This window comes from Mirounga leonina, unplaced genomic scaffold (genome assembly GCF_011800145.1).
Source record: "Mirounga leonina isolate KUSES-001 unplaced genomic scaffold, KU_Mleo_1.0 Mir_94, whole genome shotgun sequence".
Classification (NCBI taxonomy): Eukaryota; Metazoa; Chordata; class Mammalia; order Carnivora; family Phocidae; genus Mirounga; species Mirounga leonina.
The window spans coordinates 5,434,815-5,457,010 of record NW_023270855.1 but is presented as its reverse complement, the minus strand read 5'-3'; the positions used below and the strand labels follow the sequence as shown (position 1 = coordinate 5,457,010).

General features: G+C 39.9%; 1 protein-coding gene across 10 annotated transcripts in view; it reads right to left on the bottom strand.

Moving 5' to 3' along the window:
• Positions 1 to 22,196, bottom strand: part of TMCC1 (transmembrane and coiled-coil domain family 1) — a 251,085-nt gene that overhangs the window by 10,887 nt on the left and 218,002 nt on the right. For all 10 annotated transcript variants that reach the window (XM_034996432.1, XM_034996435.1, XM_034996434.1 and 7 more), the window contains one exon: positions 10,759 to 11,693. In XM_034996432.1, the coding sequence (XP_034852323.1) occupies positions 10,759 to 11,693 (935 nt within the window). The remainder of the gene's footprint in view (positions 1 to 10,758; positions 11,694 to 22,196) is intronic.

Sequence of the window (22,196 nt, the reverse complement as noted above, 5' to 3'; positions counted from 1 at the left end):
TGCTGAGCAGGGAGCCTGATGTGGGACTCAATCCCGGGACTCCAGGATCATGACCTGAGCCGAAGGCAGTCGCTTAACCAACTGAGCCACCCAGGCGCCCTAGTATATATAATTTTAAGTCCCTACTTAGTTAGAACATGCTTTACTGACTTCTTTCACCCATTGTTTGAGGGTTTTCCCCCCCTTCTTGAAGTATATCCTTTAGTATTTCTCTCAGCAAAGGTTTCCATGAGTGGTTAATTTTTGTCTACATATGTCTAAAAGTGTCGTAATTTCACTCTCTTTCTTGAATAATAAATTAGGTGGACATAGCATTCTAAGGTCACAGTTATTCTTCCCTAGCACTTTGAAGGTATTATTGTCTTCTGGCAGTATAATCTCTCATTTGTTTGGTCCATTTCACATTGAGTTTCATCAACTGGATTTCCTTGTGCCATCCACAACTTCTGTTTGAGAGTATTTTATGGAGTTCCCTCCTCCATGTATCTCTTTCAGATTCCTTTTTGAGCTATTTCATGGCTTTGGGTTGTTATAAAATATGTTTTGGATACTTTTACTTGTGAATACCTAAGATGATTTATTAATAACACCTTAGGTTGCCCCTCAGATTTTTATAATTATATAATACTACATAAAAATATGTAATACTGTATATGAATCATAAAGTACATGAAAAAGTCCTCAGCACTTGTTCCCAACACTCTTGAACCTTAATATAAGAAATGTTTATCAGGGCGCCTGGGTGGCTCAGTTGGTTAAGCGACTGCCTTCGGCTCAGGTCATGATCCTGGAGTCCCGGGATCGAGTCCCGCATCGGGCTCCCTGCTCAGCAGGGAGTCTGCTTCTCCCTCTGACCTTCCTCCTTCTCATGCTCTCTGTCTCTCATTCTCTCTCTCTCAAATAAATAAATAAAATCTTAAAAAAAAAAAAGAAATGTTTATCATACAATGGTCACTAACATGTCAAAGGTTCTGGAAGCCATTTATCATACAATGACACTAACATGTCAAAGGTTCTGGAAGCCATTTGGTTCACTTCATATTTTATCTAAAGGCTGTCCATCTTCACTCCTTCCACTTTGCACCTTCTTTGTACTTATGGTTTTATACAGTTTTTCTTTAAAAGATTTTATTTGAGAGCAGGCGCACATAGGAACGGGTGGGGTGGGGGGGGGGTGAGCAGAGGGAGAAGCAGACTCCCTACTTATCATGACTTGAGACAAAGGCAGACAGATAGCTTAACGACTTAGCCACCCAGGCGCCTGTTTTTAGGCAATTTGTACCAGCTGATGATCTGCTCAGCCTGGGTTTGGGATTCAAGCCCTGACTCTGCAACCCACCAGTGTGACCCTGTGAAGAGGTAACCTACCTATTCCAAAGGGCAATTGTGAAAATTGAAAAGGAGTTAGACGTCAAATGCCCTTGCAAAAATGGAGCTCAGTGGGAGAGATCTATCACAAGTATACATTTGGTTTCATTTTTGTCTTTTATGATCTTCCCAAGTCCCTCCAACAATCTTTAGTGAGGAAGTTTAAAAGGACTACTTGTTGACCTCAAGTGCTCTGTGGCTCCAACATTCAAGGCTTCTTCCTTCTGATTTTTTCCCCCTCTAATCCTCCACTTCTTCATCTAATCTCCACATCCTCAATTTTACATTTTCTAAAATTTTCACTGTTCCAGTATATTGAGTTTTTCCTGACATCTCATAAATGGGTCTTCTGGGTACACATTCTGTCCTTCTCAAGAAGGATAAGAGAGGGGGGCGCCCTGGGTGGCTCAGTTGTTAAGCGGCTGCATTTGGCTCAGGTCATGATCCCAGGGTCCTGGGATCAAGCCCCGCATTGGGCTCCCTGCAAGGAAGGGAGGTGCAGGAAGCCTGCTTCTCCCTCTCCCACTCCCCCTGCCTGTGTTCCCTCTCTCACTGTGTCTCTGTCAAATAAATAAATCTTAAAAAAAAAAAAAAAAAAAAAAAAGGACAAGAGAGGCACAAGCCTCTTCTTACTTCCTCATCAGGAGGACCAGCACAAACATACAAATGGGTTCCTGCTATTTCCCTGACTCAAGTTTGCCAGATAACTAAGTCCATTCACTGGCTTGTTCAAGCTTTCTTTTAAATTGATGAAACTGTCCTACCTACCTTCCTTTCACGGTATGTGTTTTGTATGTGTGAGAGGGAAAGTATCTCAAGTATACTTCATTTGATCTTTGCAAATCTCTAGAGAGAGTTGAGTAGAAACTGTTAATCCTCACCATGCTCCTGTGGAAAATAAAGTCCTTTGGAGATTGAACAATTCACTCACAGTTAGTTACATGAGAAATTAAAAGCAAGATTTCCTCAAGCTGAGAATCTTCCCAAATGAGAAAATATACTATTGGTCCCAGAGATAGTACTTTATTTACAGCTAGTTAAATAGTGAAATAGCATTTGGGTAAGTAGAATAAGCTCCATTTCCCCGCAGATGAAAACAGACCAACAGGTTAGGAGACTTGCCAAGGTGACATAAAGCTGCAGAACTCAAGGGTGAAGCAAGACCCACAATGGGTCCAGTTGAAACAGCCCCATTAATTCACCAACTAATTACTAGCATCTGCTTTCTTCTTCAAGTCATAAGAAGTACCTGGAGAATGATGACTTTCTGAAAGAACAGAAAAGTCACAGCTGTTATTGGGTAGCTGAAACCCTATTATATTTACACATTTTTTTTTTAAAGTAGGCTCTACACCCAATGTGGGGCTCGAACTCATGACCCTGAGATCAAGAATTGCATGCTCTACCAGATGAGCCAGCCAGGCACCCCTATCCTTACACAGTTGTGTTTGGGTTACTATAGTAAACACCTCTAATCTGCAGGAAACATCAGGGAGGAAACCAAGAAAGCCATAAACTTTGAGGCTTTTGTAAAATGTGATGAACAAAGAGGCTGGCAAGATGCCCTTGTTGTCTTGGAATACAGGTCTTCTGGGTTACCTCAGCACCTTGAAAGAACTTTACTGGGCCTGTCATCACTAAAACACTTTCGCTGATTTGTTCACCCAGGTCATGGAAGTTTGTTCCTTAGCTCTTTTCACAACCTCACAACCCACAATTTGAAAGCACAAATCTGATCAAGCTTAACAATTTCCAATCAAACATTTTTCAGTGCCATCAGTCATTTTTATATGGCTTACATAACATAACCTACATGTGAAATTATGGTCTGAAATCAGGCTAACACAAAGAGCCCAGTGTGGAGGAGTGCATGTGGGGGAGGAATTTAGGGTTCAATCTACATCTAGTTAATCACTGTAAACATCAAAGTATCAAAACACTAACACCAATAATAACAAAAGCAATAACCACCCACCCCCACACCCCATGCCTTTTTAGGTGTGGCATCTGCCTCTGATTCATGAAGAGATTTCTACATTAAACCTTACCTCCTTTGTCCCTGGGAGGTACTTCAATTTCTAATTAAGAAATGGGAGGCTGAGAAAGATGCAGTAACTTCCCCTTATTAGGTTAGTGAGGTGTACTGAGAATCCGAACCACTTGGTTCATGCTTCCTGTTTCTAGATTTGTTTTATTATTGTCTTTTTAAAAACTTACTGCTTCTATACCACTAATCAAATGCAAAATGTAAACAAGAACAAAAGGAAGAAAATACCCATTATTCCAGTTCCCACTGACTTCTCACTACTCCCATTATTAATATTATAATCTCTTTTGTTTTACTTGCTAGTGTTTACTTCCTACCTAAATCCTAAAATAGGGAAGTCATATACCTAGGGAATTCAAAGAAAGAATACCTCTGTCTTCTCATTAAATATTAGTATCAAATCAAAGAGTGGGGGGGAAAAGGGAAGGTAAACTGTGTACAGCCTTTCACATGTGATTTTTTAAAATCAAGAACTCTAAGGGATTTTAACCTCTTGATATGATGCCAATTAGAGCTCTCTGGACATGAAGGGGAGGGGGCAATTCTTGGTCCTACAAGTATATGATTTTGACTAGCATGTGCTTTCCATGAGACTCCAGCTGGAACACAAAGTAGTATGAGATTAATAACCTCATTTTGAGACTTTTTACTCAAAAGTCCTTCCCAAATCATTACAACTCAAAGAAAACTTAGACACTCGAATACGGCTTGAGTTTAACTATTAGTCAACAGAAAGCCTTAAAGACTGTGAGATCTTTTTTAAATGTAGGTTATGTCATATTTTGGGAGGTGAAATCGATCCCCCAACCAAAAGCAAAATCTGCTCTATTTACAAAATATAAAAAGACATCTAGATTTTGTTGTAGGTAAACAATTAATAAATAATAATAAGTAAATTAATCAAGTGTTTCAGCCATTGGAGGTCAACACATTAGTCATCTACTTAGATCAAAGATAAGCCACGGCTCTTTTGGGTCAAATTCCTGATGAATGAGAAACTGGATGAGTGTCAGGCTGGAGATGTTTCCCCTAGTGCATCACTCTTTGGGCGTGGCTCGAAAGTTTGGAGCCAGCTCTGAGAGTGGGGGGTGGGGGGAGTGCTTCCCTAATTGGGCAATAGGTCATTAGGACAGGATGGCTGAAGAATCTTGTAGAGCAGGTACTGAGAGAAACAGGAAGAACCAGATCCCAGGGCTAACACCAACAGGGACCTGAGGTAGCTTCTGCCAGGGTTTGACCAGAACAGAGAGACATAGTTAGCGTAGAGGTATGACGTGTGGTGGGAACTGGAATAGATTCCTGGCTGAATTGGGGAAAGTGGATATTTCCTCCCTACCTTTTGTTACTTCATTTGTGTTGAAGCCTGAAAAGAGGCTAGGAAACACTGAACTAGCCTTTAGTTGGAAAGGAAAAAGCACAGAATCAGTCCCCGAAACCTTCAGGGTAGGCAGTGCATTATCTTAAAGATAAGAAACAGCAGATGCAGGGGCGCCTGGGTGGCTCAGTTGGTTAAGCGGCTGCCTTCGGCTCAGGTCATGATCCCAGGATCCTGGGATCGAGCCCCGCATCGGGCTCCCTGCTCGGCGGGGAGCCTGCTTCTCCCTCTCCCTCTGCCTGCCTCTCTGCCTACTTGTTCTCTCTATCTCTCTGTCAAATAAATAAATAAAATCTTAAAAAAAAAAAAAAAAAGAAAGAAAGAAACAGCAGATGCCTATAGCGTATAGGGAATGAATAAAAGCTGGGGGAGAGGGGAGCTTTCTAGGCAATCTGGAAACTTGGTAATGACAGCTTTCTAACATCCTGGCACACCACAGACCATACTAGGTGCTTCACATACATTATCTCCAACCCTGTACAGTAGATATCATTACCTTGTTTTTATACAGGAAACTGAGGCTCAGAGGAATTACATACGGTCACACAAAAACTGGCAAGTGAATGCAGGCTTGTCCAACCTCAAGTAATTACTGAAGTAAATAATTTTTCTCTCCCTCTCTTCCTCCCTCCTTCCCTTCCATTCTTCCTCCTTTACCTTTTCAGGGCTATGTTGGGAAAAGCACATCTGTAAATTCTCTTTTATATGGAAGGTCTTACTTTTCCTAAGAACATATCTCAATTGGGCTTTATTTCTCTACAGGAGCTAATTTGATCCAATATTCTCAAGTTTCTATTTCAAACTTACTGTCCAAACCTAGTCTACATATACTCTGGAGACTCTCAGATCAATTTATAATTGACACAGGTCTAACACCTGGAGTAAAGGGGCCAAAATACCTGTATCTGACCATATCTTTCTTATGTCTAGTGATGGTAAAATAAAATTATATTTAACTGACCATCTGTTTAATTAAAACTCCAGGGCGCCTGGGTGGCTCAGTCGGTAAAGCGTCTGCTTCCGGCTCAGGTCATGATCCCAGGGCCCTGGGATCGACCCCACATCGGGCTCCCTGATCAGCGGGGAGTCTGCTTCTCCCTCTCTCACTGCCGCTCCCCGTGCTTGTGCTCTCTCACTCTCTGTCAAATAAATAAATAAAATCTTAAAAAATAAAATAAAATAAAATAAAAATAAATAAAACTCCAATGGCCTGTGCCTAATTGCGTTAGCCTAGCTACTGACGGTTGTACGCATGTGACGGCTGCTCTGGTGAGTGCCTTCTTCTGTGTTTTTGCTCTTATGACTCAGGGCAACTTAAAATATCCCTGGGCTTAATACAGTTTCAGAAGCTGATTTCCAAAGGACAGTAATCCCCTTAAAATAGAAGCTTTTAAAATGGCATTACTGCTCCTCAACAGGAAGAGGGTTTTTAGTCTGCCTGTATGACACGGCCACATATGGGCAATAGCGGAGTAGGATTCCCAGCCAGATCCCCGAAGGGAAAAACTACAAAAGGAACCTGTAAAACTGTCAATGAATGTTTTCCTAGTTCTCTCCTATTTTCAGTGCATTTTGCCACAGCTCAATTTTTTCCTCTGGTAGCTCAAGAATATATTATACCCACCATGGGAACAGGGCTAGTCTTCCAGTTTTTAGCAGATTAAATATATGTTAAACCATTTTACTGTGTGACCTGGCAAAAGTTACTTTATCTTTCTGGGCCTCAGTATACTCGTGTAAAATGAGATTAAACTAGATATCTAAGGGCCCTTCTATCTCTGAAGTACTACTACATGAACCCAGGTTCTCCTAACAAATCTGTGATAATACTTTAATGGGATGTACAGACTATTTGCACAGGAAGAATCTGAAGTGAGCACAATCCCATCACCAGAAAAACTGTCTAAACTTTGCATCTTTCTTTCCCAAAATACATGTTCTCACTCATATCTGAGAGCCCAATGCACAGCTCAAAGACTAAAAACCTAGTTCCTGATCAAAGGTTGAGGTGGAGTTCAGATCCAAGCTCTGTTACAGTGGCTTCCTGGGCTGAATGCATGTGGGTGCTGAAGACATACTCAGCCATGGCACAGTTATGTGGGTGAAGAGAGAGACTGTACTCCACAGGCTTCTGAATGTTTCTAATTATTTCAAAGTAAGTAGACGGTCTTGGGTAAAAATCTTAATTTGGCCTTACGGGCAGAGAGCAACAGGAAGCACATTAAGTGAATGACAAGACCGAAAAGGGACTCTGCAAAGGGGGAAATAAGGATGGAAGTGAAAGTTTCCTTAGTAGGTTTCCCCTATTACCTACACTGCTGTAGAAAACTTTCCAGAGCTTGTGCAGTCACAGATTTTTTTTTTTTTTTTTTGCATTCACAGAATTTTATAAAACATGTTAGCAACAATGACTCAGCTTTTAGTGAAACACACACTTTGACCTGGAAAAGGCCCAATACCCCACGCAGTCAATGCTTCCTAGAGCTAGACTATAGGCTAGTCTTTCAATCACACAGATTTTAGCTAGACTGCAGTTTTTCGATCATAATAGATTTCAGGGTTGAGCTGGGGGGGGGGGGGGGAACCTGTCCTGAAATGAAAAACAAAACCAAACCACTGGCTTTGCATTCACATTAAACTGGGTTTTATTCCTGGCTTTATCACTTACTAAGTAACCTTTTGGCAAAATGTAAAACCCCACTGGGCCTCCATTTCCTCATCTGTAGAATGGGGATAATACAATCCACCTGAAGGGCTACTGTGAGGATTAGCAAATATATGTAAAGCATTATGCACACCATAGGAGTTCAGTAAATGTTGAGTGGTAGTGTCTTCCTCCACCTCATTTGAATAACAAGCAGCAACCCTGTACACAGCCTCCCTCCTGTCAACTCACATATTAGTAAAATAAACTAAAGCACAGAAAATAAACAAATATATCTAGAGTGGCCATATATGCTTTAATTGGTTCTTGGTCACAGAAGAATCCCTTAAGTCCATCCCTAGCTAGCCTACTTCCTTCCTAGACAAAAAGCCAAACCTACAACAGAGCTCAAATAGAAATTAGTAAAGAGAGGCTGTTGCAAGCAGCTCAGCAACAGTGTTGGGATATGGAAAGGACAAAAAAACAAACTTTACGAAAAGCAGACAAAAGAACTTTAAAGAGCAAGCTGTCTCGGACTGTTTACTGTAGAGGCACATATTCGTTTCACTCTCACTGACCTGACAGTATCACTGAGCTAGAACACCACTGTTCTATACTATTTCCAATCAAGTCAAGGTTCAGTGTATTATTCTGTTAAAAGAAGGTAAAGAAATTCCCTAAAAATGCTTAAAATGTGAAAGTTTTGATTCTTAAGAATATGCTTCAATGTGTGGGAAAATTTCACTTAGATGAAATGGTTCAAAGATCAACAAAATTAAGTATATTTACTAGTTAAGAACATGTAACAGAGGAGAAATTTCTAACTGCTCAATACATGGGAAATACTGGTACAACAAAATAGCTGAGTCAAACAGCTGTGACATTTCTGCTCCCTTTCTTGGAGAAAAAAGGCTTTCTTTCTTCAAGATTCGTTTTAAAGAAAGACCATTCTAAAGTTTAAGTGATATGACAAAAGTGAGATTACACATTATACTATGTCTTCCCTGGCTCTCCAAGCTTTACCTCTGTTTTTGAAAATTCTTAAGTTTTCTTCTTTTTTTTTTTTAAGATTTTATTTATTTGAGAGAGAGAGAGAGATAGTGACAGAGATAGCGAGAGAGAGCACAAGCGGGGAGGAGAGTGAGAAGCAGGCTCCTGCTGAGCCGGGAGCCCAACGCGGGGCTCAATCCCAGGACCCTGGGATCACGACCTGAGCCAAAGGCAGCCGCCCAACCAACTGAGCCATCCAGGAGCCCCGAAATTCTTAAGTTTTCTTTATTCTCTCTTTATTCCATAAAACTAATCATTTACCCACTACAGAGAACCCAAAATGCAATGAAAGAAATGCACTTCTCGTTACCTCACAAGTCGTTTGGACTTGATTCTTATAATGAGGTTATAATGACCAGCTAAAAGTTCTGTCCTGTCCCTGGATTATTTCAAATTGGTACAAAGGTGGGCCTTGGGAAACCTGTTTTTCCTCTATGATTGTTTCATATTGGCCTACATTTGACTTGAAGACATAACAAGCTCTACATGAATTTTAAGCTCTGAAGGATTTAAAAACTGGAATGTTTTACCATCCATTCAAAATAAAGGGGTCAAAGCAGGCAACTGGCTTTTTGTTTTGGGGGTGTTTTTTTTGTTTTTGTTTTTGTTTTGTTTTTTGAGCATCTGACTGCGGGAGGACCGGGTCTCCATGTTCAGAGGGGTCTATTTTAATAGCAGCAGTAGCAGCTGTTACCTAACATCAACTGAGCATTCACAGGACCAGGCACTGAGCTATGTGCTTTACATAAATTATTCCCTTTAGATGTCACAATAACCTTATGAAGAACTGTTATTATTCCTACGTTATAGAAGAGGAAACCAAGACTTCGAGAGGTTTAGAAACTTGCCCAGTTTTCAAGGTTAGCAAGTGGCAGAACTAGAATTGGAACTTGGGAGTTAGGTTTCACACTGTACAAAAGATCAGATGTTTTATTTTTAGAGTCCATTTGAATATCTGTTAGATTACTCACTTTAGATATTGTCTTTTAAGTATATGAAAGAATATACAAAATACTAAAATAATAAATAGTAATATATTTGCTTTTATTAAGAACTTCATTTCTCTCTCCCACACTCACTTTTCTTTTCATCTCCCTTAAAGTCTTAGAATTAGGTTAGAATTAGTTAGAATTGAAGAATGAAGAGGCAGGGCTTAATTACTAATATTTTCACCATCTGAAAACAGCGTGTGGCTGTAACTTCTCTCAGAGCTAATGGATACACATGAACAATTTATTTCAAACCCTGAGATTATCTCATAAAAGCAAACTTAAAAAAAAAAATCATTGTTTTTTAAAAAGAGGTGAAACAGACCTTAAGAGATCATCTGTTCAACCCTTGATATTACAGGGTAAGTAGTGAGGATTCCCTCGAGTTAGTATTTGGGATAGGACCAAAACCCAGGTCTTTCGAGTCCTGCTCTGACCTGTGGCTTCTGTAAAACTGGCCCTTAATCTGTATCAGTGAGGTGGCCTGTCTCTGGCTGAGCGAGTTTGGATCTGAATGAGTACTGTATGGGGGATATTATTTCTCTCTGCATGGGATAGAAACAAGGGGAAAAAACATGTTTTTAGAGAACAACTAAGAGTGGTCTAATATGAATATGGAGTATTATATGAAACAGAAGAAAGACCAGCTTCTCTACCTTTAGCACAGATATGACTCAAAGCAGTTAGCCCTTTGAGAATTCTCTAACGACTGTAGAAACATTTCATGTTTAAGTCCACGCCCATTCAAACATCTGCCAATTCGTAACAAAGGTAACAGACGTGCTTATCTGGATATACTTTCAGTCTAATCTCTCTACACCAATTGTCCACATAAATGTGTTTAAGGTCAAATACCTACAGTGTTCATTACATTTTTAGCCAGGTATATCTTTGATTTTTCTTAGATTTCTTAGAGTTCAGAGGGTTATAGATCTTTTGAATTCAGTGTAGCATAGTTATAGGTTGCAATGATTTGTGGTTCTATGATTATAAATAAATAGGTGGAATGCCTTAGAGAGCTTGGGCTTCATGTGAAAGTCCTAAACTGGAATGGAAGATTGGAGAGCTACCGTAATTGTCTTCCCCTGACCCCAGTGCTTCATTGGTGTATGATCTCAGGAGTTATTTAACTTTGCTGTGCCTCTATTTTGCTCTCTATGATAGAACTATGGGGATGTTATATGACATATCTAAAGTGTTCTGGATGCTATAAAAAAAGATACTCTACACAGATCCTTTTGCAGTTCCCTTCCCAACTTTAGAATTTTAATTCCATATAACTTACCTATATCGCTCCTCCTGTAAGGCCTGCATTATTAATGAATAGTCTCTCTGATAATGTTCCTTGAGGGTCTCAAAGGATTCCTCTAGTCTGGCCTGTGTTTCCCGGATCTCCTGGATCTCATGTAGTAGTGCATCAAATCCTGAGCTCTGCATGTCCAGGGTGTTTGTTTTGGAGCTGGACGCTCCTACAGCAATGCCTCCAGTGGTGCTGTTGGCTCCCACTGAGCCTGAAGTGGCACTAGAACAATCTTCCTCACTACCATATTTTGGGCTTGACTGAAAGTTTGAAATCACCCCCAAAGCCTTCCCCCCATCATCCACTTGCCCTTCCTCTAAAGAGTCCTTCAGGTTAGGGATATTGTCTGCACTGCCAAATTTATTCCGAATTAGTGAGGCAATCTCTCTGGGTTTTGAGACTACGGCCCCTGCTGCTGAATGGGTCGCCTGGGAGAAGCTAGAAAGTCCACCTTTGACACTGTCCACCACACCTTCACTGAAGCCAGTCACCTTTGCTCCCACATCCTTCAGACCCTGGTGCATGTCCCTGAAGACATCCTTCGGCTGCCGAGGAATCCCATTCTGCTCCACCTCTCGGAGCTTCCTGTGGTAGTGCTCAAGTTTCTTTTGTAGCTGGAGGATGGTTTGGGCAGATTTCTGGTTCTTCTTCTCAAAGACCTGCTTGATGCGGGCAGCCTGCTGCTTGTCTGCACTGTTGGCGAGCTTCAAGTACTCAGCGACGTTGTCGTCCCGGGCTGTTTGTGCAATCTTGATCTGTTCCGTGAGCTTCAGGATTTTCTGCTGCAGGTGAGCGATAGCAGCCTTTGTGCGCTGAGGGTCTGGTGTTCCATCCACAGAGTCTGTGTGGATGCTGCCATCGGTGCTGGAGGCCACTGCACTGGAAGTCTGGGCGAGGCTGCTTACTTCCAATCGCTCGATCTAGTATAAAAATAAGAAGTGGATGTTAGAAGGAGCCCAAGAGGACTACCTCTCCAGAATCAATAAACCAAATGTATTGAAAATTTACGAACTCTCAGATCTTGGCATAGATAGTTGACCTAATACCTCCTGTCCTGTACAACTCCCATGTCCCTTTTGGATACTGTCCTTCTACAAGTACACTTTGCCTTACACAAAACAGACATGAAAAAAGATTTGCACAAGATGTAAACTGGGGGTGTTCTTCCTTTGTTAGAGAATTTATTACAGTATTTCTTTAAATAACAAAGCTCCCCTAGTTATTTATATATTTTTAAAGATTTTATTTATTTGAGAGAGAAAGAAAGAGCAAGCAAGCACAAGTGGGGGAAGGGCAGAGGGAGAGGGAGAAGGAGAAGCAGACTCCCCGCTGAGCAGGGAGCCCCACGCAGGGCTCAACCCCAGGGCCCTGGGATCATGACCTGAGCCGAAGGTAGATGCTTAACCAACTGAGTCACCCAAGTGCCCCAGCTAGTGGGTTTAAAGCATGATTTTATTCACAAACATTCTTCACACATACTTTTGTGAAACAAGGTACATCTGCATTTCAATTTAATTATATGAAAATCATTTTAGTATTCAGACATCACTATAATTCCAATCCATGCTCTCAGATTATGGTCACCCAAAATGCTGGTGAGAATAGGTATTTTACTGGCTAGATATAAAAATCCAATTATCAGTGTCTTTTTACCCCAAGTATGTCAAGGGTAATGGGATTATTCTCTCTCTAATAGGGACACTCAATTGGTAGCTGCAGATAGGTGAAGGTAAGAATGAGAAGGTACTGCTCCAAGTGCCAAGGACGAATGTGGTATACTCTCGGAGTTAATATCCCAGATCACAAGTACTGTGATATACTTGGGCAATAAAAGTGAATACTCAGGGAGAGAGACAGTAAGAGGTAAGAAATTAATCAAGTCAACAACTAAGTTCAGGCCTTTTGGAGCTCAACTTTTGTGAGTTCTATCCAGTAAAAGGTTTTTTTATTAGACAAGGGACTCTTAAACACACACAATGACTATCCTTCATATGGGTGAGCAACCATTCAAAGGAGATGAAGAAAAAGACAAGCTGCTCAGATCTGAAAACTGAAACTATCCTATTTCAAAGCCATTAGCCAAAGCTGGGGAGAGGTCAGGTTTCCCTAACTCAGGCGAGAAAACCTAAAGTGTGGCTTGTCATGAACTGGAGTCGGGCTCATGCAAAAAGTCTGTAGAAACTGCTCTCTATTGGACAGTAACAGAAATAAAATAATAAAAGAACCATCTCAGGGCATCAGGGTGGCTCAGCTGGTTAAGTGTCTGCCTTCGGCTCAGGTCATGATCCCAGGGTCCTGGGATTGAGCCTCACATGGGGCTCCCTGCTCAGCAGGGAGTCTGCTTCCTCTCCTTCTGCCCTTGCCCTGCTCTCTCTCAAATAAATAAATAATAAAAATCTTAAAAAAAAAAAAAAAGAACCATCTCAGGGTAATAAAAATGCCCAGTTTGAGTGTCAAATTACAAATTTACCATCTTGGAGATTAAGATCATATCCCTTTTACTTGGTCCTCATCCCTAAATCTGTAACCAGCAGCAATCTCGTAGAAAGAACTGTATATAGGTTACCCTCATATTTTAAAAATGTGAATTACATTTTTGTGATAATATACCAAATCTAATATATTCGTGAAATACTGGTAACTTGTCAGTCTTTTTTTCATCTTGGTTGTATCGCCTCAGTTTCCCATCTGAGCAGGAATTATGGTGATCTCTAACTCCAAAACTATTAGTTTATTAGTGGAAAGTTCATTACTGGAATTAATATATTACTACTGATGTGAATAAAAACATAGTTTTTCTTTTTTAGATGAACAAATGAGAAATAATGTGCATTTAAATAAAATCAAAAGATAATTTAAAACTGAAATGAAGAGCAAAATGACATTATGTTCCACTAATAACAAAAAATGTCCAGAATAGTTTAGGGACTAGCACAATAATTATTTTGCATAACTTCCTCCATCTGCCCCATTTTTAGGTGCAAGCTAACAAGCAATGAAAGGGCCAGAGGGAAGCAGCAGAAAGGAGAATGAGCCAGAGTTCCAGATAACCACGTTGCCAAGAGTTGAAAAAGGAGCTTCCAGAAACCCACTTTCTTCAGTGCCTTACAGTCACTCTCAGTTGTACAGGGTTCCCACTGTGTGATTTTCTTTCTGAATGGGATTTCAGATCCCACAACTACAGGATGTAGTGGACCCTGATTGTGTACTTATGTTTAATAGCTCAAAATCTACCACAGGAAAGAAAAGCAAATATAAAATACCACTGATTCAAGACTACAAGCTCATGTATTATCCAGTTTTCTTAAGTTCTTTGCTATTAGTTTGAATATCACCTTACATGCAGTCTGTTGTCAAAAGAAGTGCAGATATAGAAGTCAAGTTTAATTATTACTCAGGGAGGATAAACATTGATCATACTGGTGAAAATATGTCTTTGGTACTAGAATCAAAGTTTTATTATATCTCTAAATTTGAAAAAACACAAAATTTCAATGTTTTTTTTTTTTTTTTTTTTTTTTTTACAAATGATCACAGTTTAATTCAGATTTTATTTCCCTACACGGTAAGTAAAGAAGTAAACCAGACTAGCTTTAATCTGACTTCTGTCCTACCTAGGCTGTTTGGGGCCACACTACATCCTACCAGTATATGACTCCCACTTAAGAGTCATCAATATTCCTGCAAGAGTACATCTGACAGAACCCACTGTTCTCAGCCTCCAAAGAAAATGAACCCACAGCTTCAGCAGGAGGGTAGTTTAACACCTGAAACCATGAATCACTTGATTACTCAGTAATTCTTCCCAATTTTGGTAAGCACTATCCTTAAAAAGGAAGGAGAGAGAAGAGGCAGAAATTGGGGGGGAGGGGAAATAAAAGGGGAGAAGAAGAGGAAGAGAGGTGGCAAGAAAAAGATATACTGAACTACAGAATTACAGGACAGGGGCTGTGAATACCCTCAGGGTATCTTTTGAACTATGAACAAAAGCTCTCAGAGGTTAAGAATACTTAGCCGCGAGTATGCACCAACTGAAAAGTGGTTCTCTTTTTCTTTTTCTTTTTCTTTTTTAAAGATTTTATTTATTTATTTGAGAGAGAGAGAATGAGAGAGAGCACATGAGAGGGGGGAGGGTCAGAGGGAGAAGCAGACTCCCTGCTGAGCAGGGAGCCTGATGCGGGACTCGATCCAGGGACTCCAGGATCATGACCTGAGCCGAAGGCAGTCGCTTAACCAACTGAGCCACCCAGGCGCCCGGTTCTCTTTTTCAAAAGCCTTTGCTGGCATATTAGGCTAGCCATATATAACAAAATAAAATTAGATTCCTACCCTCATTCCAGACAGGCAACTAAACTGCAAATATCAAAAGCAAATTTTAAACCCTTTAGAAGGTAGTATTGGAAAATATGGGGGGAAGGATTTTCTTAAACATACATGAAAAGGCACAAATCAGAAACAAAATTATTAAATCTGGCTACATTTAGTGTAGTGAAGCAGGGATTCTGGCATAAAACTGCTTGGGTTCAAATCTAGCTTTGCTACTTACTACTAGTCACGTGACCTTGGTTGGGCAAGTTACTTCTGCTTCTATTTCATCAACTGTAAAATGGAGATAATACTCATACCCATTTCAGAAGACTGTTTTGAGCATGAAATAAATAAAACAGTCCTGGGCACAGAGTAAGCAGTTAGTACTGGCTATTATTTTTGTACCATTCTATGTGATTCTTTTTAAAAATTCAAATATTAAAAGATTCTAGAATATACTTCAAGATCTTTCACATTTCAGGCATAATCATGTCAGATACAGAGTCTGAACCAAAGGAATAATGTAATTCAACACTACAGTAAAAGTAATAATAGTCACTTTTCTTCCTTCCTTTTTTTTTTTTTTATAATTTAGTCACCTTTCTTGACTGTTGGTCTTCTGGCTAGGCAGCTGACTAGGTAGCTAGCTAATCTTCCAAAGCTCACAACAACCCTAGAGAGTAGATATTGTTAGCACTAATTTACAAATGAACTGTGAGGCGCTTCCTAACTACCTTATCACGTGCCAGTTTGACAAACAGCAGCAGCAATATTACCTACTCAATAGGGCTTCGTGTGACCATAGCCTGAGGGCTTTCATGAGTGATCACACCCCCTAGTATAGCAAGTCCCAGCCACTTACCGCTGGGGATAGAAATAATTTGTATAGAAAAAAGTGAGGACCAAAACCCAGTCAATTAAATATATTTGACTACTTATTGTAAACTAGGCAATGCGCTACACAGCTAGGGGTATGGTCAGAGCCACAATTCATTATCTAGCTGTTGCTATAACAGCAGATATGCTGCTTTGCTTGCACTTTGTCTTTTCCTATTAAGAATTCATTTGCCAGGGGGTGCCTGGCTGGTTCAGTTGGTAGAGCATGTGACTCTTGATCTTGGGGTTGTGGGTTCAAGCCCCACGTTGGGTATATAGATTACTTAAAAACAAAACCTTTTAAAAAAAAGAATTCATTTGCCAGGCCTAAATTATCTATTAACAGATCTGAATTAATTGATCAGAAAAAAGCCCAAGAGAAAATTTAAACAGCAACACCTCAAAACAATTAATCAGGGGCAGAACAGAGCCCATCTTGGAGAAAGATTTGACAAAGTTTTATAATGGCTTACAATTTTCATCTGCAAATGCATTAAAGATCTGTTTACTTTCTCTGAGTGTATGAAAATGTCAGAACATGGCAGCACCCAGCTTTGAGAATAATCACATATGAAGAAACATGGTGGAAAGAGCAGTGACAGGAGTAGAATAGAAGGACCTGGGTTCAGACCTACCTTTGCCACCTTACTAGCTAGGTGTCTTTGGGCCACCTTCTTGTTCTTGAGCCTAAGTTTTCTCATCTATACAATGGGGTTATCATTTTCTCATGAGGTTATTTGAAAAAAATGTTAAACGTATGTAAAATCAGATTATGACTGCCAAACATGGTGAACGTTCAAGAAGTCACCCTTTTCTATTGCTTACTTGGTTCATTACTCAAAATCCAAGTACATTTTGTAACTAGAAAGATTCAGAAATCCGTGACTTGACATCACTATCTTCAATAAAGGCCAACAGCCCAGTCCTGTCTTAGTGGAATGAAATAATTTTATCTATGCTTTATAGAGTATATCAGCTCTCTTTCAGGAAATCTCTGCACTATTTATTTACACTAAATAATCCACATCATTTCCGAGAAAAATGAAGAAGTCATTTTAAGGTAAAAGAAGGAGGAGGTGGAAAGTGGGGAAGTTTTTGTAATTAATCTGAAAACAAACAGAATCTGGACTATGTTGGTTTTTCTGAAAGTGGATCTTTTCCAAGGCCAATTTCATAGAATGGGTTGTGCAGCAGCCTTTGCAAATTCATACTTAGGCACCTGCAGACCCAGCTCTATTGTTCTTCCAAAATCTTTCTCTCACAGATATGGGGCCATGGTTGTGAACCAAAATTGGAGTGTGTGGCTTAATTCAAGTGCACTTAGTGGGGGGCAAAAGGATAGAATGTTTGATTTCTGGGAGACCACCCCCCAAATGCATTACAAATTGTAATCCCTAGAGATTCATAATCTTGGTTTTAAGAACTGCACAGAAATCTATATTCTAATCTATATTCTAATCAATGATAAACAGAAAGATGCATCATATAAATTTTTCTTTTTCTGCCAGGCAGGTTGTACTGAGAAGGTACAGCAGAGGAGAAAGTCCTGCCTTAGAAGTTACACAGCTCTGCCTTTGAATGTTGTATCATCATCTCCCTGAGGCTTGCCTTTTCCAACATCCCCAACACCCATTCTTAACAAAAAGAAAAGAAATCTCACAGTCTATTAGCACTTTGTTCAGAAAGTATATATTCATTATGGGAAGACTTTTCACCTATTTCCAGTATCTCACTGTAGAAATGACATGCCCTTCCCCTCTCACAGTAAGCACAACCCTGTTGATCAATTCTCTCATCTATAATTCTGACTGACATTTAGTCTACTGTGGAATGAAGAGGAAATCTCAAGTGGGAGTAGTAGAAAATAAAAATGAACTAAGTTCCAATAGCCCATAACCAGCAAGCTTTTTCTCTAAGCATACCATTTTTACTTTGGAGCTAAAAATCAAGATTCAACGTATAGGCTTAAAAACAAACCTTTTTACTTGTCACAAAGATTTTTTTCTCACTTATAAAATAATCCTTGGGTGGAATAGAGCATTTCCTGTAAGTTCTAGGGGTCACTTTTTCATATTTTACACAGAACTCTGGCTATATGCAACAGCTGTGGGTTCTACAGAGATTTGTCTGGACCACCCCAGAGGGGAATAGTGGAAGCAAGTGAGCAGGGTTCCTGATTACCTCTGTTTTCATCTATTTTATCTGGGTATTCTGGGGAAAGTTTGCTTAAAAAAATAATGTTTTATTGCTTAATTTTTAAAAGTTTGAAAAATCAATGATATACAAATAATACTCATGATGATAATCCTGACCACTTCTTTTTTTTTAAAGATTTTATTTATCCACTTGCTAGAGAGAGAGAGCATGGGCAAGAGAGAGTGAGCGAGAGCACAAGCAGTGGGAGCTTCAGGCAGAGGGAGAAGCAGGCTCCCTGCAGAGCAAGGAGCCCAATGCGGGACTTGATCCCAGGACCCCAAGATCATGACCTGAGCTGAAGGCAGCCACTTAACCGACTGAGCCATCCAGGCGTCCCAATCCTGGCCACTTCTAAATCTGGCACTATAGTTTGTGTCTCAAGCTTCCTTTTTGTACAAAGAAACACTTAAGGCCCCACATGCTTTTCTACACTCAGCACTTTTCAGGCCCATTTTCCATAAAGAACAAAGTTTTAAAATCATCTCATGGGTGATATCGCACATGTGAAAATGAGTAGAAGACATGCTCACTGAAATGCAAATTCTGGTGGAGTTTGCTCACTAGTTTTGTGGCTAAGATCCTACCACATGCCTCAGCAAAATGACAAAAAACTTTATCATGGGCTCCTTGGGAATAATGGAAACCTTAAATTTAAATCCACATATACTAAGGGTCACACCTGTAATTTGGTTCTTGTGACATGGCATGCTGTTTCACACCTCCAGGCTTCTGTCCATATAGTCCAGGGCATGTTCTTTTCTTTTCTGGCTAACTTCTACTCATCCTTCAAGACCCAGCACAGGTGTAACCTCCTCCAGGATATCTTTCCTGACAATCTCCCTCTTCCAGCTGGATTAATGGCTTTCTTCATATTCCCATATACCTAAACATACACCTCTCTCAGTGTTCTTATCACATTATGTTGAAATGATTGTTTGGGTGTCTTGCCTCTACTGACCTAAGTTCCTGAGGACAGGGATCAAGTCACATTCATCTTTGTATTCCAAGAAGCTAGCACAATGCTTTGTGCAAAGATACCCAGTAAATGTTTAATATAAATGCTCACTAGCATCTCCTTAACATGATCCTTCTAGATCTCATATGTCATACAAGTGACTAAGCCTATGTTACTACAAATGGAATAAACGCCAGAATTTTTGTAAGAAAAACAGCTTCCAATAGATGATACTCATCCCTCCAAGGCTGCTGAGGAAAAACCAACTGTGTTGAATATCAGTTTAGATTATTAACATCCCATCCAGTCCACCCTGCTCCAACCCAACTGCAAAATATCCATTATAGGATCTAGGACTGCTACTCAGAATTGCTTTGTCACCACAGGAGGGCTGGTTTCCTGGCTTACATGAAAGACATCACTGAGGATTAGCACTGCCAGGCCTGATGTCTGGACTTAACGGATTCATGTGAGCCTGGTCAGATGATTTATTGTCATTTTAACAAACCTTTGCAGAATGTCTCCTATGTACAGGGCCTATGTTAGGCACTGGAAGTACAAAAGAAAAAAAAAAAAAAGCAAGCACTTAAGGAAAGCCTGCAATCATAGTAGTGATGGTATAAGTTGACAATAACATGCTGCTTTGTTACGGTTATTATGGTTAAGTGTTACTTTTATAAGTACATTTTCTTTGAGCTCGAAGGAACCTAAGAGATCATCCAGTTAAGAAAATTTGTTTTATAGATGAGTAACAGATTGTGAAAGAAAGATCTCTCCCTGATATCTAAAAGAAAAAATAAGTAACATACAATGAAAACAAGGAAAGGTGCATTGTTCAACTTAACCAGGGGGTTTCAAATATCAGTTCATGTATGCCACTGGAAATATCCAACCACACTTCATGCCTGAATGTTAAAAATGTCACACGAGGATATACTGACTGATGTTTGGAATAGATAATCCAAGTTTCCTTCTGAGATTATAACTTGCTAAAAAGAAAGAGTGACTTGGGCTATGCATTATTCAAAAATCATTCTCACACGACTTCAGAATGAAGAATGATTAGTCTGAAGCACACAAACTGGCTAATGCTAAATTTAGTATCTATTTTCTGAGCATGCTCCAACCAGCAAAAGAAGGTGACACACGAATGTTTTCACTGCTGAGGATTTAAAAATACATATACAATCCATGTGTGGATTAGCCAATTTGTAAAATTCGCCACCAATTGAGTTCCCCTTTACAAGGTAATTCACTACAAATACTTTAATGACACAAGTTTCCTTAAAACAAAAGATTTCTGAGCCTCAGCTTAATCCTATTTATTTCACTCAATTTTGATAAATTGCTAAAGCAATGAAAGAATTTGGAAAGTTCCACAGGGTCTGTGATAACCTGGTTATCCCTGAACTTTTTAGGCTTGTTCAGTAGCTTGAAGAATAGAGGCTCTAGGGAGGGCCTGTCCAAACTATACATCCCCAATCCCATTTCAGGGCCTAAGTACTCTTCTTTCTCTTAAAATGGTCTTAAATACCATTTCTTTGTTGACAACTTCCAAATGTATGCCTCTAGCCCATACTTTGCTTACCTCTAGATCATATACTCAACTACCTACCTAATGTCTCCTCTTGGATGTCTAACAGTCATTTCGAATTTACTATGTACAAAACTTAGTTCCTGATATCCCCCAAACCTGTTCTTCCTGCAGTCTTCCCCATCTCAGCTAATGGCTATACTTCATTGATCCACATGCTTAGATCCAAAGCCTTGGCGTCAACTTTAATTCCTTTTTTTCTCACATACTCTATCCAGTTAACAACAACATTAATAATCATAGCTGCTAATTCATATAGTGAAGTACTTACTATGTGCCAGGCAATGTTCTAAATCTTTTGTATGTTTAGTAAATTGTGTAATCCTTTTTTATTTTTTTAAGATTTTATTTGACAGAGAGAGAGTAGGAGAGCACAAGCAGTGGGAGCGGCAGAGGAAGAGAGAGAAGGAGAAGCAGGACGCCTGCCAAGCAGGGAGCACAATGCAGGGCTCGATCCCAGTACCCTGGGATCATGACCTGAGCCGAAGGCAGTTGCTTAACCAACTGAGCCACCCAGGCGCCCCTAAATTGTGTAATTCTTATAATGACACACAAGATGGGTACTACGACTATATTTTATAGCTAAGAAAACCAAAGCATAAAGAATTTAAGTTGCTTAAGACCATGAAGAAGTGGCAAAGCCAATGTTTGAACCCAGTTTGGTTATAGAGTCTATGTTGTTACCCTCTGTGTATACTACATTGCTCCAGCAAATGTCTTGGGCTCTAGTTGCTAAAGAGATGCAGAATCTGACCACATCTCACTGAATCTCCACTACTGCCACTCTAGTATAAGCCACTATCAACTCTTGCCTGGACTATTCCAATAGGCTCATAACTATCACTGGAATAATATTTTTATCATCAATTATTTGTACAACAGCTAGAGTGATCCTTTAAAAGTGATTCAGGTCACAACAGTCTTTTACACCTAAAACTTGCCAGGGGCTCTCTACCTGAGTCAGAGTAAAAGCCGGTCTTTACAATGGCCTGATAACCATGATCTAGCACCTGTCAGATCCATTACCTCCTGGCATCCATTACTCCTTGACTGTATCTCCTACTGTTCATTCCTTTACTCCACTGCCATCAGCTACAAAGGCCTCCTTGCTGTTCCTGGAATGTACCAAGCATGTACCCGTTTCAAGCCTTTTCCACTTAGTGTTCCTCCTGCTTGTAATGCTTTTCCTCAGATACCTACATGGCTTACTCCATCATGACCGCTTTGCTCCAACTTAAGTAGCATCTCTTAGTTGTCCCTGACATCCTGTATGGATGCCAGTCCTTCCTGTCTCGACCGTTTTTTTCACAGGTGATGAGGAATAGCAAGATTTCAGCTTTTCTGATAAATTACAAATAAAGCCAAAGTATCTAATGAAAATGACTAGTTCAGGTATTTTGCATATGAAAGGAAGAACATTTCTCTGATGTATCTAGGTATCTGCAGGGTAAAAATGTAGGGACAGCCTAGAGAAAATTAGGAGTATACAGACGG